Source organism: Myotis nattereri (assembly GCF_964212035.1).
Source record: "Myotis nattereri genome assembly, chromosome: 1".
Taxonomy (NCBI): domain Eukaryota; kingdom Metazoa; phylum Chordata; class Mammalia; order Chiroptera; family Vespertilionidae; genus Myotis; species Myotis nattereri.
The window spans coordinates 47,149,301-47,166,713 of NC_138075.1; the positions used below are offsets into that span (position 1 = coordinate 47,149,301).

General features: G+C 47.6%; 2 protein-coding genes across 2 annotated transcripts in view; one reads left to right on the forward strand and one right to left on the reverse strand.

Moving 5' to 3' along the window:
• Positions 1 to 2,279: 2,279 nt before the first annotated feature.
• On the forward strand, positions 2,280 to 9,249 carry OAZ2 (ornithine decarboxylase antizyme 2; the record flags this gene model as incomplete). The annotated part of the gene is given in 6 exon segments (XM_081088995.1): positions 2,280 to 2,290; positions 4,814 to 4,889; positions 4,891 to 4,971; positions 6,192 to 6,367; positions 7,651 to 7,736; positions 7,985 to 9,249. Coding segments are annotated over 6 exon segments (561 nt in total). The 3' UTR covers positions 8,116 to 9,249.
• A 5,343-nt stretch (positions 9,250 to 14,592) lies between these two features.
• ZNF609 (zinc finger protein 609) overlaps positions 14,593 to 17,413 on the reverse strand; it is a 202,838-nt gene continuing 200,017 nt past the window's right edge. The window contains exons 7-10 of the mRNA XM_081094333.1: positions 16,421 to 16,596; positions 15,977 to 16,193; positions 15,470 to 15,548; positions 14,593 to 14,811 (exon numbers count right to left, since the gene is read on the reverse strand). Coding sequence (XP_080950459.1) covers positions 15,475 to 15,548; positions 15,977 to 16,193; positions 16,421 to 16,596 — 467 coding nt within the window. The 3' untranslated portion in view covers positions 14,593 to 14,811; positions 15,470 to 15,474. The remainder of the gene's footprint in view (positions 14,812 to 15,469; positions 15,549 to 15,976; positions 16,194 to 16,420; positions 16,597 to 17,413) is intronic.

Sequence of the window (17,413 nt, forward strand, 5' to 3'; positions counted from 1 at the left end):
TCTGAAACAGTATGTATGCATGTTGATTCTAGTTGGTGCCATGATTTGGGAGGCTATGAAGCCTAATGGATAGCTATATAGCCCAGAAATGGCCAAGTAGTTGAGCAAGAATTTTGTTACTTGAAGTGAACATTAGCAGCACCAGAATAAAATGCTTTAAGATAAGCCTTAAGAAAATTTCCTAGGCCTTTGATACTATATAAACAATGAAGTGATTCTATCCTTGGAAGAGGCTGGAACTGGGTGATGATTTGACGATACAAAGTAGATTGAGGTACTTAAAATGTAAATTTAAGGTCTTATTTTAAGCATGATTACCTAGCTACCCACCAGTCTCTGGTAGCAAACGTAATTGTGCCCACCTTTGGCAGAAGATGTAACAGTATCATCTGTGTAATAAGCAAACCTCAGAGGCACAGATATTCTAGCTGCCACTGTGTTTCTTGTGGAGAATCAACCAAAACCCAGTTTTGATTTCAGTCTATGATTCAGAGTGGTGATGTCATTTTCTTTAAAATCATGCTTAGCAAGTAGACTCCCTTTGGCACACAGCACAGCCCTACTGAAATGACTTATGCCTGGCATCTAACCACGGCCCCTTTCTCATATGGAAGGGGGATTGGCAGCTGGAAATCAGCCTCTACACACACACTAGACTGGAGGTGGCCATCACCTCCCACCATTCTTCATACTTCGTTTTAGCTAAGTGTGTCGGCAGCCCTGGTTTGGTCCCTCTTTGTGTAGGAACTAGTCATCAGAGACCTTCCAAGTCTCAGAGTCAGAGCAGTTTGTATGAGGGAGTCAGGGCCCGGCAGTGTTCTAAGGAGCCAGAGACAGGAATGGGTCAGAAGAGGAGAAAGGAGGAATGAATGCAGAATGTTTGGGAATGTGGTTTTGATGTCTTTTCACTTGATACCACAAGGTAGTAATAGCAAGGTCATCTGACCCTCCTCTGACATGTAATAGAAACCAGAGAGAAAGGGTGCAGACTTGAACAAGCTCAAGCCACTGATTCAAGTAAAACATGGTCAAAATATATGAAGGAGAATATCAGTTCAAGTCTTTGTTAGATTTAGCTGAATAGAAGTTAGCCACAGAATTACTTTTACATTAAATCTTTATGTAGCAGGCTATACCTTGCTTAAAACTGACATAGTCACCCTGGCTGGTATGGCTCATTTGGTTGGAGCGTTGTCCTGTGCACCGGAAGGTCGTAGGTTTGACTTCTGGTCAAGGCATATACCTAGGTTGTGGGTTCAATGCCTGGTCGGGGCACGTGCAGGAGGCAACCAATCGATGTATCTCTCTCACATCAATGATTCTCTCTTTCTCCCTTCCTCCCTCTCTAAAAATCAATTTAAAAACACACACCAACAAAACCAAAACACATGACAGTCTGCTAGAAGTGATTTTGATAGGAGATTCTTTATTTTATCAAGAGATTAAAGATTACTTTCTTTAAATAGTAAGCACCCTAGAGATTTAAAAATAGGATTTGAATGATAAAAATTTGATTTACCACAGCATTTCCCAGGAACACATCTCCATACACTGCCTGTCTGTAGCCAGTATATGAAATTATAACCTGCTAAGCACATTTCAGAAAACAGTCACAGAATGCTTTAAATTAGAGGCAGAAGGATGTGATGATATGTTGGTAGCATTCACGTGTATCCCGAGGAGTGTTTCCAAGGTCCTGTCCAATAACTGAGACAATAAAGGGACTAACAGATCAGCTCGAATCTCCCGTCTCTTCTGAATTGACTTGGATACCTGACACCCTCATTTCCAGAGAGGGGTATAGTTTTTTCTCCTCCAAAAGCAGGACCAGCTACGCTGGATGTTTGGGTTCAGTCTAATACATTTGATTCTCCTTAATCAGCCATGATCTTTTCAGCTTCTAGTCTGAGTTTGTTAAATTATCCTTTTGGTGATAGAGGTTAAACCAGTCCTGCCCCCCAGTGGAGTGAGCAGGATGTGAGGAAGGAGTGGAAAAAGCTGGGCATTGGAACCAGTAGAAACATGACTAAACTGAATATGAAATCTAACCTGCTTTGGATCTTGTGACAGGAAGACTTGTGTTTAGAAGCCACTTTCTCTTGCGCTTAAGTTCCTCCAGATCCACTTTTTCTATTGAAGTTGGTGGCATATTTTGCCTCAATACCCTTTGAACACTAAAGTCAGTACAAGAAGAGAAGGCCATTGCTGGCAATTTTATGCCCTTTTATTTCTTTAACCACCACATTCGTAACCCCCTCCCTTCCCTTCTCACATCAGAAATGACGATCTGGTAAAAAACCTATTTGCCATTCATAGCAAGTAACTAAAAACAGATCTATTATGATATACGATGAAGATAATTATTGTGATCTATCTACTAAGCTCAGCCCAAACCCCAGCTGTTTCTCTTCTGGAACTGGATACCCACGTGGGGGCCTGAAACACCCTTCCACTCCTACTTACATACACACTTACGCTTGCTTTCTCTATAGATTTTGTGGGGGAGGAGGAAAGAGTTCCCAGGACCCTTGTGTGTGATTGGGGAAGTAAATGATTTGTTACCATGGCATAGACTTCTTGCATTTATTTGAAGAGGATTGAAATCAGGATACCAGACATATCATTAGCTTATACATTAGTGCTAGACACAGGGAAGCCCTAGGGATTCATTCTAGGAAGATGGAGGGGATTCTGAATCTATAAAAAGAAAAACCCATCTTATTCTGGACTTTTCAGTGGGTTAGCTCCATTGTCTCTGCCATTTGCAAGTAAAAATTAGCTCAGAATCAAGATGGTGGTTGGAATGCAAGTCAGGAGTTGAATGTAGGTCTCCCATCTAAAACCATTGATGAATCATTTCTCTGGAACTAGGAGTATTGAAGTTAAGTGACCTAGCACCAGAATTCTAGAATTGCAAGGGCCTTCCTTGGGGATCTGGTTGTTTTGTGAACCACACCGTTCTGGTGTATGAGGCCACATCTCATCTGTCTACCCCATTGGAGGTTTGTCCAGTACTTAGTAGCTCCACTGACCAATACAAGCCAGCTTTTTTCAGAGGCCTGAAGTGGTCACTAGGGAATGATAAGGAAACAGTATCATGTGGGCTGTGCGTGTGCCTTTGCTTGGGGGAAATCCTCTCCCTTAACACACTGGAAGGGGGGATTATTAACAACTCATCGTCCCTAGTAGAAAATAAATCCCATCCTTGAAAACAGTAGCATAGTCCTCAGTCATGCCCCTTTTCTTAGTATCTCTCAGTGAGGCCAAGAGTGGCGGGAGATGAGAATGCCCTGAGACTTTCCAGAGGAAGCAGGAGGTGGTACATGTGGTTATCACCCGCAGGTATTGATGTTTCTCTGGGCCCACTGACACTGCCCTGGGAATGTCATCTCCCAGTGAAACTTCCAAGTATAATTTCAGGCCCCCTGTTGAAATCCTTGAGAACAGAGGAGCCAAGCTAGAGTAGTGATGGGTTTGGACTTCCTGTCTCAGCTGGAATGCTTACACAGGTCTCTGAGGGTCTCAGGGGGCTGGTCCTTTGGTTATTGTACCATTGCCAGATTAGATGTGAGTTCAGGCTTGTCACTCTGAGCCGAAGTGAAAACCCTCAGTCTGGCATGCAATGCCATATAAAGCAAAGAACAGAATGAAGAATGGTGCCTCATGTTATTTTACCACTGGTTTTCAGGGGGGAAGAAAGCCTTGATTTATAGCATTTGTTGATTTCCGGGGTATAAATACTTCCCTATAGTTGATTCAAGCTGCCAGCGTGACATCGTTAAACACCCAGTTGGGAAGAGATGTGCACAGTTGGGTGAGCTGGCTGAATCATGGTGTACATGCACAGACAACTCACCTCTTGAATTGTTTCACTTGCCCTTGGCCTGTGGACTGAGCTACATGTCAGCCTAAGGAGCCATTAAATTGGATTCAAAGAAGGCAGTGGAGCAAATTTGGAGCCCTGTTGGGTCCACCTAAAAATCATGGTGGCCAGTAAGGGCATGTACCTCGAGATGATTATTGGCTTCCAGCATGTGCATCTCTTCCCAGCAATCTCTCACCCCCCAATATATACACACTTGAGTATCCATTCTGACCATATAAACGTTACCTAAACTCCCATGCCAGGTCAGATTCTAGCAACGAAAGGCAAGGAAGCCCAGCATTTGATGGCATACCAAAATGCCATAATATTCAAGATACCATAATACCCTGTACTATGGTGCACCTCCTCTCTGGGAGCCAAATCCCTGGATGTAATTCAGTTCTCAACCCTAGGTGGATTTGGGTAAGTTATTTCTGTCCAGTTACTCTGTTTAGATCAGGGAGGAGGCCATCATTGGAAAAGGGGCCTTGGGAGTTCCTCAGTGCATGGTACCCAGCCCACGTGACTCCTGAGGCCCATATGCTCTCTAGCCTAAAGTAATTGTGTAGGCTTTGTGATTTGGCCACGTGGGTTGCAGAAACCCTGCTGGGTAAGGAAAGGGGCTGTTGGAGGGTATAGGGTTCAGCCTAGCAGGCAGGCCAGGATCTGGTTCCTCCCAAGGTCTGCAGCACCACCGAGATCTGTTTGGTGTTTGACAGGTGCTCTTCTGGTCACATATCCAGCTGGACTCCCTGTGCCTCTGCAGGACGGTGGGTTCCTGCCCTTTAAGAGCAGACGTAGTTTTGAAAGCCGAAGCCTTAAGGACTGGCCCAGTGGTGTAGCCTTAGAGCAGTTGCTTAGGGAGAGCCAGGGCAGGGATTGGGGTGGGATGTTGGTTAAATCTTTATGTCTTGGTGTTCACTCTCTCACATTCTCCATCTCTTGCAGTAGTATTTTGCCTTTGAGTAACTGTCCCCAGCTCCAGTGCTGCAGGCACATTGTTCCAGGGCCTCTGTGGTGCTCCTGATGCCCCTCACCCACTGTCGAAGATCCCCGGTGGGCGAGGGGGCGGCAGGGATCCTTCTCTCTCAGCTCTAATATATAAGGTAAGGAGGACCCTGGGGCAGAAGGCTTAGAGCAGAGCCTTCTGACTCCATTGCGCTGTTACTTAAGGACAGCCATCACTTCCCTTAATCCGACTCAGGGCAGACCAGTAGGGGGATTGGGAAGGACTCTGAACTGTGGCTGCTATGTTGCTTCTGGGGAGTAGTGGAAGAATATCTGCACCAAGCAAACACCCTGCCATCTTCTTGGCGGTCAGCACTTTAGTGCCAGCTCAGGGTCTGGAGCAGGAAGGGTGCGAGAGCTCTTGCAGGTGCTGCTCCTTCCTGTTTCTCTCGAGAAATACCAAGGGCCAGGAGGAGCAGTTTTCCCGTTGTCTTATTTGCCATTCTGACTGGTACCTTACCAGCCTGCTTGGGAAGTGGGGGGGGGGGGGGGGGCACACAGGGGAGGTTTATGGTAAGGAGAGGGCGCCTTGCATCTCAATAACTTATCACCCTGGTAGCATATGGCACAGTCCAGGGGCTTCAGAGAACCCTGAGAATCTGCCTGGGAATGATCTGGGCTGGGGCAGCCAGCCCTTTGCTGGCTTTTGCTCTCCTGTGATTGAGGCCTAGAAGTTGGTTTAGCTTCACCCTAAGACTGACATTGAAGGGTAGGGTAGCAGGGCAGCTGAGTGTTGGTCTCCTGAGATTGTGGCCAGGAGACACAACATGGACCCTGTGGTCTACCTGGAAGCAGGCTTTGGTTAATCTGGGTCCCAGTCACACCTCACACATATTTTGTTTCTAATGTCTCTCTTTCAGAGGGAAGGAAAAAAGTATGATGTTGTGGTGGGGAGGGAGACCTGGTGAACTGTGCCATTACTTACTGTGGAGCCTTGGGTCAGTTGCTTAATTGTTCTGGACCCCTATTATCTCATATTTAAAATGGGGATATTATATGCCTACTTCAAGTGCTGCTTGTGGTCATTGACAAATGGGAAAGCACTTTGCACAGTATTTGGCATCTAGTGGGCACTTGATAAATATTTCCCTTCCTATCATGTTGGCTTTTAGCCAACATCACCTAGCCTTAATGCCTAATGAGTGATGGCTCTATTTAGCTAGCATGGCTCTGTTTAGCTCTATATTTTCATGGTGCCCTCAATCCCATGCTACCCTGAGATTGACCATAGGGGCCTCTCAGCACCACCCGGGTAAGGGGAGCCTACGATGTGGCTAGAAACAGTAGTAACATGCTCCCTGGACTAATCTCTTCCCAGGACGAGAAGCTCACTGTGACCCAGGACCTCCCTGTGAACGATGGAAAACCTCACATCGTCCACTTCCAGTATGAGGTCACCGAGGTGAAGGTCTCTTCCTGGGATGCAGTCCTGTCCAGCCAGAGCCTGTTTATAGAAATCCCAGATGGAGTATTAGCTGATGGGAGCAAAGAAGGGTAAGGAGCAAGGGCTGGGGGAAGGGAAGGAGCAACTGGGGAAAGAGGTCCCATTCCAGAGAAGGGGATAGATATGCTTATTGGGGAGAACAGAGCAGTAGGGAGGCTGCCTTCTTCCCTAGCTCTAGGCCTCCCAAGCAGATACCATTTTGAAACAGGTTATTTTTAGCCAGTAAAACAGGCCTGCTCTAGGTTATAATTAAAGCAGATCATTATCACATTAACCAAATCCCTGTCATTAATCACTCCATGGTTCACACTTCCCAGCAGACATTAAATCCTCCTTGAGCCACCATACAGTGGTGCAGTTCAAAAGGCCAGGAACCTCAGAGAGCCGATGGGCTTCATTGTATGGGCGAGGCCCTCCAAGCAAGTCAGGTGTGTGAGAAACAGTCCTGAGGACAGAGTTCTCTTGAGGAACTCCTTTTTGGCAGTGTTAGGGCTCAAGAGTCCCTCTCAGTGGCAGGTAGTCATTATCAAACTTGGCAACTTTGGAAGGCCCCTGAAAAACTGGGTTCTCTTCCCAGGCCCCACACTATTTTGTGAATTGTATTAGTTAAGTTGGTCAGAGGAAGAACCCCCTATTCCAGGAAGAGAAAATCCAGTAACATTTTCCTTTGTTAAAAAAATTAATCCTGCCGAAACCGGTTTGGCTCAGTGGATAGAGCGTCGGCCTGCAGACTGAAAGGTCTCAAGTTCGATTCCGGTCAAGGGCATGTACCTGGGTTGCGGGCACATCCCCAGTAGGAGGTGTGCAGGAGGCAGCTGATCGATGTTTCTCTCTCATCGATGTTTCTAACTATCTCTCTCCCTTCCTCTCTGTAAAAAATCAATAAAATATATTTTAAAAAAAAATTAATCTTTACCCGAGGATATTTTTTCTATTGAGTTTTAGAGAGAGTGGAAGGAAGGGGGAAAGACAGAAAAACACCAATGTGAGAGAGACATATTGATTGGTTGCCTCCTGCAACGTGCCTCAGTTGGGGCTGGGGATTGAGCCTGCAACCGAGGTACCTGCACTTGACGAGAATCGAACCCAGGACTCTCCAGTTCAAGAGCTGACGCTCTAACTACTGAGCCAAACCGGCTAGGGCTCCAAAACATTTTTCTTAAAGATTGTAGCTTATTTTTTCTGAATTCAGAGCTCTTGGGGTCTTGAAATAGGAACTTTCTCCCTGAAGTTTCTCTATACTGTGGCTGTAAGCCTCAAAAAGCCTTTTTTGTGAGTAGTGGGTGGAAGTCTAGAGAGGTGGTAGTGGGCCTGACGTCTTTCCTTCTTGCAGATTGTTAGCACTGCTGGAGTTTGCGGAAGAGAAGATGAAAGTGAACTACGTCTTCGTCTGCTTCAGGAAGGGCCGGGAAGACAGAGGTGAGGAGTTAAAGCAGCCTGAGTCCTACTTCCCAGAAAATGGGGTCTAGGGAGGGGGAAGGGGTTCCTATACAGTGAGGTGGGGCCCTTGACTTTGCTACATAAACTTGGGCAGTCATGGAGGGTAGTGCCCAAAGGGTCTTTTAGTCAAGGACTAGTCTTATTCATTCCATTTTTGTTTCGAGTTTTTCCTTCATTTGACCCTACCTTTGTGTTTAAAATCCTTTTTACACTCTTATCTTTTGCAGCTCCACTCCTGAAGACCTTCAGCTTCTTGGGCTTTGAGATTGTACGTCCAGGTCATCCCTGTGTACCCTCTCGGCCAGATGTGATGTTCATGGTTTACCCCCTGGACCAGAACTTGCCCAATGAGCACTAATGGTCAGAGGATGCTTTGCCCAAGAGCCACAGTGGGGAAAGAGGGGAAGTTAGGCAGCCCTGGGACAGAGGAGGGGGCTCCTCACTGTCTAGGGAAGGACGCTGAGGGGCTCAGGGTGAGGGTTGCCTATTGTGTTCTTGGAGTTGACTCGTTGAAATTGTTTTCCATAAAGAACAGTATAAACATATTATTCACATGTAATCACCAATAGTAAATGAAGATGTTTATGAACTGGCATTAGAAGCTTTCTAAACTGCGCTGTGTGATGTGCTCTATCTAGCCTAGGGGGAGGACATTGCCTAGAGGGGGAGGGACTATCTGGGTCTGGGCCAAGACCTGGAGGGTTGGTGGGTAGCACTGTCAGGCTCAGGCTCCCCAGCTATTGGGCTTTCTTTTTGGTTTCTAAGACTTGTGTATTTTCTTTCCTTGCTTCCTTCCTGTCACCCCAGGGGCTCCTGAGTATAGGCTGTGCAGCCCCATGCGCAAAAGTGTCGAGTTGTTTTGTGACACTCCTCCTGGGCTTCTCTGTGAGCATTTGTGTCCGGCCTGGAGAAAGCAGGTCTGACCGCCTCTTTACAGCTTAGTGTTTGTTGTTCTGGCATTTGGTTAAACTGGCTTAATCTGTTAAATGTTATCAGTGCATTTTGAATAGGGGCATTCAAGTTCACTTCCACCACCAGGGCTTTCTTTGGGGTGCCTGGGCCCTATAAAAGACTAGCCAAACTCCAGTTCTCAGATCATGGCCAGGAGTTGTTGCTACTGGCTGCATGGCCTAGGCCCCAGCATCTCTCCTTCCTAGGGTCACAAAGAGCAGAGAGGAAGAGGAATAGCTACTCAGGGCCTGGGGATTGAGGGGGGAATCTGTTCCTAAGGACTGGATGCCTCTGCCTGGCTGATGTAGTGCTAACTGTACCTCCCCACCCCCCAATAGGTTCTGAATAGTGCCTGAGACCCTGCTCCACAGGGCCTGGGGTGGGACTGGGGTAGTAGAGGTGGCCTGCCCTTTCTGTTTTCAAGGTACAGCTTGTTCTAAGGGGAGAGGAGGGGGGAGAGATCTAGTCTGGATGAGGGGGATGGGGGTGTCAGGGAGGCAAGTGTGTTGTGTTACAGTGTCAATAAACTGATTTAAAGTTGTGGTTGGTCTGTTTTTTATTCCTGCACCAGGACCAGCTTCCCACCACTACTGTCTTTCGAGTCTAGAGCCTGACCTCGTAGGGGGGTGATGCATGCTTCTCAGGTAAAAAGCTGCAGTGCGCCAGGACAGATGAACCAGCCGTCTCTGAACTGAGGTCTCTGGAGCCACCTTACACTGTAAAATGTGGGGTTGCTAGGAGTCTGGGACATACTGCCAGAGCCCTTAGAGAGTCAGTTGTACACAGAAGCTTTGTTCAGAATAGAGGCTATACACCCAGGAGTCAAGTTCTTCATAGGTCTTCCTTTTGTATAGAAGGCTGGGTCCTGAAACCAGGTTCTGGCTTTTGCACCGAGCTGACATCCCATTCCTGGGGGTGTCTGAAGGAAGCAGTACACGCCTTCCTTAGGAAGATGGTTTCCCCCCCTTTGGAGCCCAATGCCCTGAGGCATGGCTGCCATTCTCCTGATGGAGGCATACCCCCAGTCTGATGATGAATAAGCTCTCAGTGGCATTGAAAGGGCCACTTCACATATGACCTCTTATGGCTTATTACCATTTTTTTCCTCTTCTGTTTTGTCAGGTGAAGTGTGGGCCTGTTCTGCCTCCTAGAGCTTTGGACCTATCTGCTGCTGAACTGCGGCTGTCTTTGAGTCTGGCCCATTTTAATATTGTTCTTTGTGAAGCTTGTTTTCACACTGGGCCAAGTCGTTAACCTTGGACCCTACCTGTGCTAAGCTATTCATTAAAAGAAGTGAGCTTAGCACCTTCACCCCTCCAGTTATTAGTGGAAGGTCAGCCTAGAGACATTCAATTGAAATAAGAAGGACCTGAAGATGTCTCCACTGAGCAGATAACCCCTAGAGGCAGCATAAAGGCAGTGACTGAAACACGAGATTTAGAGCAGATCTATGTGAATGCTAACAATGGCCAAGTTAATGTAGGCAGTTCAGATTTCAGATGTTAAAGTCAAACCCAAGGAATCTACAAGACAGGTGAAAACCAAGACAAGACTCTGCCCTTTATTATCCCCAAAGCTAGCAGAGTGGACAGGAAACACATCAGATTTTGCTGCCATCTACTGGTGGGGATCCTCTAAAATACAGCCAGAATTGAATAAAATCAGGAACCCAGACACTCAGTTAAAATTTCCCTTTAAAAAAAATAAGGCCACTAAGAGGAAAGAAACATAGGTCCCCAAAATCTGCACTCCAATTAAAACGCAACTTAGAAGGTAGACTATTTTGGGGGATGATGGAGTGGGGAAGGGGAGATAATGTGAAAGGCAAACTAGTCTAAATTTAAGAACAGGGACATTAAAAACTTTATTCAATAAATACAAATAATTTAAAAATATACTTCAATTCCAAACTCAATTAAGAAAAGGAAGCAAGAAAGGGGAAAAAACGGGGAGGGGAGGAGAAAATCATGGAAAGGAGAAAGTTCAAGAGGTGGAACGATGATTTGGTTGGGCTGTTTCAGAATGTACCACCCTTTGAAATTCTGATCAAATGCTCTTGACCCATAAACATTTAGGGCTTGTTCTGATGGGGTGGGCAGCCATAGGAATCCACCAGCAGGAAATGATTCTCTGGTATCTGGATTAGAGCACCCTGGAGGCTGGCATTGGGAGGTTTTTTCTGTTCTAACTCCCAGGCAGGTTGAAATAGTGCAAACTCTTAGGCAAAGAGCTCCCTGCTGCATAGTTTTACAGGTGAGTGTCCAAAACCAGGGTTTCTGGGATGCCCCAGAGTACCCAGGAGTCCAAAGCCACTTGGGTGAATGGGATCTAAGGGGAAGGAAGACAGGAGAGGCCAGGGCACAGGTTAAAGCTCCTGGGTAAGGCAGTGGCCAAGCTGGAAAACACTGCTGGGCAGGAAGGATTGCAGGGTAGGTAGTCTTGACATGGGATTCAACAACTTGCCATCAGCCAGGGAAGGTGGAGCTGAGGATGCATATGGAGCAGGACCAGGAAGATAAGGAAAGCTGAGAGAGAATGGAAAGGTGGGGAGGAGGGAGGAGGCGGCAGCTCAGCAGCAAACTCCAGGAGAAATAACCAGCAGCCCTCACAGATTTGTGATTGTCTCTTAAAAAGATTTATTTTTCTCTTCTTGCCTGAATGTACAAAGGCAAAAAGAGTACAGTTTGTATATATATATATTTATATATATATATATATATATATAAAAAAACAAGGAACTTGGTAATGTACACTTTACATAAGGGAAGAATCAGGAAGACTGAAATTAAATCCAACAGAGCAACGCCAATGGAACAAAAGCTATGAACAGCAACACTGCCCCTCCAGCCCGGGCCTCCAGCTCGCCCCAACCTGCTCCCAATGGGGGCTGAGCACCAAGGCAAGCGGGTGGGCTGGGGCAGGAGGGGCTGGGATGGGGTTTGGGAGGGGCTCAATCCCAGGAGGGGCCCATGGCAGAGGATCGTCAGAAAACTTCCTGGGATGCCCAAGTAATAAAACAAAAGGCCCAGAATTATGGGGCCAACTAGCTGCCCAGTGGAGTCTTGGGGGCATCAGAGTAGACAGTGGGATGGTGATAGGGTATATGGATAATTAATGACATGGGTGACCTCAAAGCCCGTATAAAATAACTCTTAGCCCTTCTGCAGTCTTATCCTCCCACTCCTGAGGCCAAGTCTTCCCACACCGACCGTGGAGCTTGGAGAGAAGAGATTTAAGAATCACCACTTCATTTCATGGGGTGCCCTCTTAACCCTTCTGCTTGTGGTCCTCTGACCTTGAGATGTGTGGAGAGGATGACATAAGAGAAGGAAATTGCATACATGTTCATATACATGTACCAACAGGGAAAGGGGCTGAATGAGGAAGAAGAGGATGTGAATCTTGAGCAGCAGCTCTCCAAGCCTTGGCTGTCTTTCCCTCTAGTTTCTCTGTGGGTAACCTGATGAGATGTTTAGCAGAGGCCTGGGCAGGGGTGGCGCCAAGAGCGCCTTGGTCTGGTGGTCTGGGCCCTTAGCAGCCACCTTTCCCAGCCGATGCTTATGGAGTGGGGTGGGGTAGAATGGGAATTCTTGCTCCGTGTCTTGTCCCTCTGACCAGGTCATGGGTGCCACAGGTACCCTCACTTGTGTTCCTCCTTCCCATGTAGAGAGGCTGGAGGTGGACAGCAAATCCTTCACTCAGCACTCGTCAAGGATCTGTTTCCTCTATTGCTGCTGCTGCTGCTTTGTGCTATTCCAGGGAAGGAAGATTGGACCTGGCAAGGATCTGAGAGCAGGGGGATCAGGAAAAGGCAGTGCTATTCTGCCATTCCTGGCTTTTACCCGCTCTTCTGGGCAGCTCAGCTCCCACTCTTCAAGGGAAACTTGGATATAAGGATCCAAGAGCCAAAAGTTTTATAGGGGAAAAGAAAACAAAAGAAAAAGCTGTTCCCTTCTGTAGAACCCAAGGCTGCCCTGCTAATTCGAAATTTCTTCTCTGTGTTACAGAACAAAGTGGAAAGGGCAAGAATGCAGGCCATGCCTGCCCGATGGGAAAAAAATTACTTCAGACGGTTTCTTTACAATATGTACAGATCACGCTGTAAGCCAGCGCCACAGTTACAAAACACACAACAATATTTAAAAACAAACAGGAACAGAGACGGGCCCTTGGCTTCACCCCACAGGAGTGTGGGAGGGCATAATCAGGCTGAAATTCAGTCATCCTCTTAGTGGTGACTCAGGTTAGGTGGGGTGTCACTTCCACTGTTCAGAACACTGCCCACTGGGGCAGCAGGAGGCAGAGGGAATGATGGAGTAGAGGGAGGCTTCTTGGGGGCCTGCTAAGAGGTCTAAAATGGTGAGATTTTTGGATGGGCTCGGAACCCAACTTGAATAAAAACGAGAATGTGAAACCTAGAGGAAAGGTCTATAGGTCAGAGGGGCTCCTCTTGGGCAAATGACCCTAAGCCTCTCTAGAGTAGGGCTCTGGGACCTTGGAAAGCAGCCTTTGCTGGACATTGTGCTAACTGCCCTCCACCTCCATGCCCCACACTGTCAGAGCCAAGTACCTGCTTTAAATGGTCACTTTTGGCACTCTGGTCACTAATACCCCTGTGTAGCCTAGGCTGGTGTCTGTCAGTCTTTATTTTCTGTCAATCCAGGTCAAGGACAGATAGGAGAGGAGAAGAACAAAAGGATGATACCTCAAAAGCAAAGTAAGACCTAAAGCTTCCCACACCATGGGGAAGAAGTGACTCCAATAAAGCTACCAAAGCATTGTCTCTTCCCAGTACAAAGAGCACAGAGCCTGGACTGAGAGAGCAGAGAAATGTCTGCTGCCTCAAAGCACAGCTCCCACTGAGTACACTCTGTGGCTCAGAGGAGTAATGGCTTGAATATGTTACCCCAGGTCTAAGGAACACAACCTCCCATGGTCAGTGTCTCCTAAAACAAAAACGTGTGTTACAAAGACACGGCTCATATTGGCACACATGGGGTTACAGACTGAGCTATATAAAACCATATACTTGTATACAGAGGAACCTGGCTGTATATATTTGTGACCCTAAATGATGGCTGAATGGACAGGACATTTTTTAAGAACTGCCCCCCGGGCCTTGCCCTGAGGACCCCTGGCAGACTCCAAAGCTCCCCAGGCCGGGGAATACTATTTTACCTGCCTGAGTCTTAAGAGCCAAGCAGTGGAAAAGAAGAGGAGAGATCAGTGTGAGAATCCCCCTGGGCACAGGGGTCAGGAGGGAAGAGGGAAAGGGCCAGGTGTTGAGGGCTAAGAAGCAGCAGGACGTAGTGGGGATGCAGTTCTATTTCACAGACTCCATTCATGCTCCAGCTCCAGCTTACTCCCAGTACCCCTGGGGAGCCCTGTGCTGGTGTGGGGACCCCCAGCCCTCTGCCTGACTAGCAGCCCAAGGCCATGCTGGGCAAGTACCATGGTCTTCTTTTCCAGGCTGGGCTCTGAGCATTTATATGTGCTCATGTGAGAGGGGAGAAGTCTTCATGTTTGAAGACCTTGTTTTCACAATTATAGAGAAAACAGCCCCCAATTTCTTTCCTGAGATTCTAATTTCTCCACGTGCTGTCAGTTCCCAGGGCTCAAACCACTGGGGAGATGCAGGATCTGGTGATGGTGGTAATGACGGTGAGAGGGAATGGCTGCTGTGCTGTCTTCAGACCTTACCCAGTGCTTGGGGGTCCCTCCCTGGAAGGGGGGGGGCTGGTACTCCTCCGGCAGCTGACCAGGGGCTGGGGAACAGAGCAGTGACTTCTCTGGGCTGAGGCCATGTTTCCCTGGTTGCTCCCATGCCTTCACCTCCACAGAGGCCACAACAGTCACAAATGTGGCCAAGAGAATAAATATTTTTGCTAAGTACCAGCTCTCCAGCTTCTGAGGAAGAGGGAGGGTGGGGGAGTCCGGGACCTGGTGGAGGCGAGATAGCCAAGGGTCTGCCTTTGGTCATGGTGGGAACACGGCAAACAGGATGATCAACACCATTTAACTGATGTATTAATGGCACCTCCAGCACCTCCTTGGGTGAGCCAGTCCGGCCCGTGAAGCTGACTTTATCCCGGCACTTGGTGTTCTGTAAGGAAAACATGGACAGATAACCAGGCACTCATCGGCTGGCACAACCACCACAAGGTGGCGCTCCAAGAAAATGAACTGTGGGGGAGGCAGCTACTGCTGCTACTGCTCTCCCTAGACCAGCGGTTCTCAACCTGTGGGTCGCAACCCCTTTGGGGGGGGGGTGTCGAACGACCCTTTCACAGGGGTCGCCTAAGACCATCAGAAAACACATATATAATTACATATTGTTTTTGTGATTAATCACTATGCTTTAATTATGTTCAATTTGTAACAATGAAAATACATCCTGCATATCAGATAATTACAGTACGACTCATAACAGTAGCAAAATTACAGTTATGAAGTAGCAACGAAAATAATTTTATGGTTGGGGGTCACCACAACCTGAGGAACTGTATTAAAGGATCGCGGCATTAGGAAGGTTGAGAACCACTGCCCTAGAGGCTGTGTTCCACAGCTCCTCTCAGAAGCACGTGGCTTCACGGGAGACTTGTACTAGACTCTAGTAACTAGAGGCTTGGCCACAGTTCCACCATTTCCAGACTGCTGACCCCACACAGCTATCCCTCACCCAGGCTCCACAGATGCTCTGTGACCCACGATAGTTGTGATCAACTATCTCTATGTGCTGCCCCAAATTAAAAATCGCTTACCATTCTCACCTCCGGGGCGGTGGGTAGAGTGAGGGAGTTGAGCCTTGCTGGCTGGCCACAATGGCTGTGGAAGAAAGCCCTGAGTGAGGAGGAGGACATGTTAGTGTAGCACTCCCAGAACCTTTGATTTAAGCACTTTCTCTTTACCAGCTGTGTGGGGAAGGGAGGAGTTTCTCCTTACTTTCCTAACTCTATTGAGTTTTGGGGTGCTGACAGAAAAAAATGTAATACTTGGCCAGATACAGTTGCTAGGGATAGAGAATAAGGCTCCATTTTTCAGCTGCTTGTTTCTCTTTGGCTGTGGGAACACCTGTTCCTTATTCTTCTGAATATGAAAGCCAATTTTCTGGAGAAGTTTGAGAGTCCCCAAGCTCCAAGGGAGGAAATAAATGTCATATGCTTTAATGATGGTCTGCAGGAGGCTAGGATTCTGATTCTTGCCAGGGGCTCCTTGCTGTGGACACTGCTATGGAGTTTAAAAGGCAGGCAGTGGGAAATGAGGCTTACCTGCCGCATAGGGTAAGTTGTACTGTGCTGGGAGCAGCGAGTACCCCAAGTGGTGGTGGTGGTGGTGTGTGGACATCAGGCGCTGGGAAGGAGAGGTGCGGGGCCGGTCTACACTCCTATCACCGGCACCTGCTCCTCCGATGCTGCTACAGCTGCCACCACCCCCAACCACCCCACAGCCTCCCCGATCTCTCTCCTGAGAAGTTTTATCACTTATCTGGAAAGGAAAGCAACACAAAAGCACTATTGTGAGACACACATGAGAGCAAGATGCCAGAGCCCACATCATGACTCCTTAAACATGCAGGACACCTAAGAATCAAGCGGTGCCTGGAGGAGCCAACTGCACTGTGGTAAGGACCTGACCTTGTCCACCTTCTCCCGGACCCCGATTTCAGCCCTATTGGTCTTTGATACCAGCCAGTGTAACTGAACTTCCCTTACCGTGGGAGACTTGCTCTTGTAGTGACTAGCATGCTGCTGTAAGATGTCCAAGGCTTTGGACTCTGAGCTGGATTTACAACTGACACTGGGGCTGGCTCGTGCCTTGTCAGCATCTTCACCCCCTGAGACCTTGCTGCCATATGGGGAGAAAGAGTAGCTGGAAGGTAAGTAGGAACCTGGGAAAGGAAAAAGAAAGCAGTCAGGGAGATGGGAGAGGTAGAAGAAACTCTGCGTTAGTGAGCGTGGCTGGGAGGGATAGGCACAGGGATAGTTTCTACCCTGGTGTCTTTGGGCTGAGATGATTAGTTTGTCCTTTCTTTACTGAGCTCTAGAGGCAAAATGAGCTTAGGGATATTAGGAACATGACCCGCAGTTACTGGGAATCATTTTCCCTCTCAGAGATTCAGCCTGGACAGGTGAGACTACTAAGTGGAAAGGTCATAGGATATGAAGGCAGATGGCCTTGGGCTCAAATCCTACCACTGAGACTTAACAGTTGGGTAGCCTTGAGCAAATCAACAACCTTTCTGAGCTTCAGTTTCTTCACCACCAAAATGAAGATACCAAATCTTATTTCACAGGGTGTCCAGTGGATTAAATAAGATAATGCACATAAATACCTAGGACAGTGCCGGGCCCAGATCAGGCACTCATCCAACAGTACTACTGTTTCTATAGAGATGAGCAGGGGCAACAGGAGAAAGGAATGAGACAATTTCCTATCTGTCTGAAAGCTTACGTGTCCTTATAATGCTATGCCAGAATATCAAGACTATTTAGGCTGCTCTCCTATAGGGAGGGGCAGCTTGTAGGAGTGACAGTTTTCTCTCACCCCAGAAGCACCACACATAGCTGTTCAGGGAACAGACATCAGTGAGTAGAGTGGAATAAGAGAATTTTCTTCTAACAAGTTAAAAACTCAAACTCCTGCCGAAACCGGTTTGGCTCAGTGGATAGAGCATCGGCTTGCGGACTGAAGGGTCCTGGGTTTGA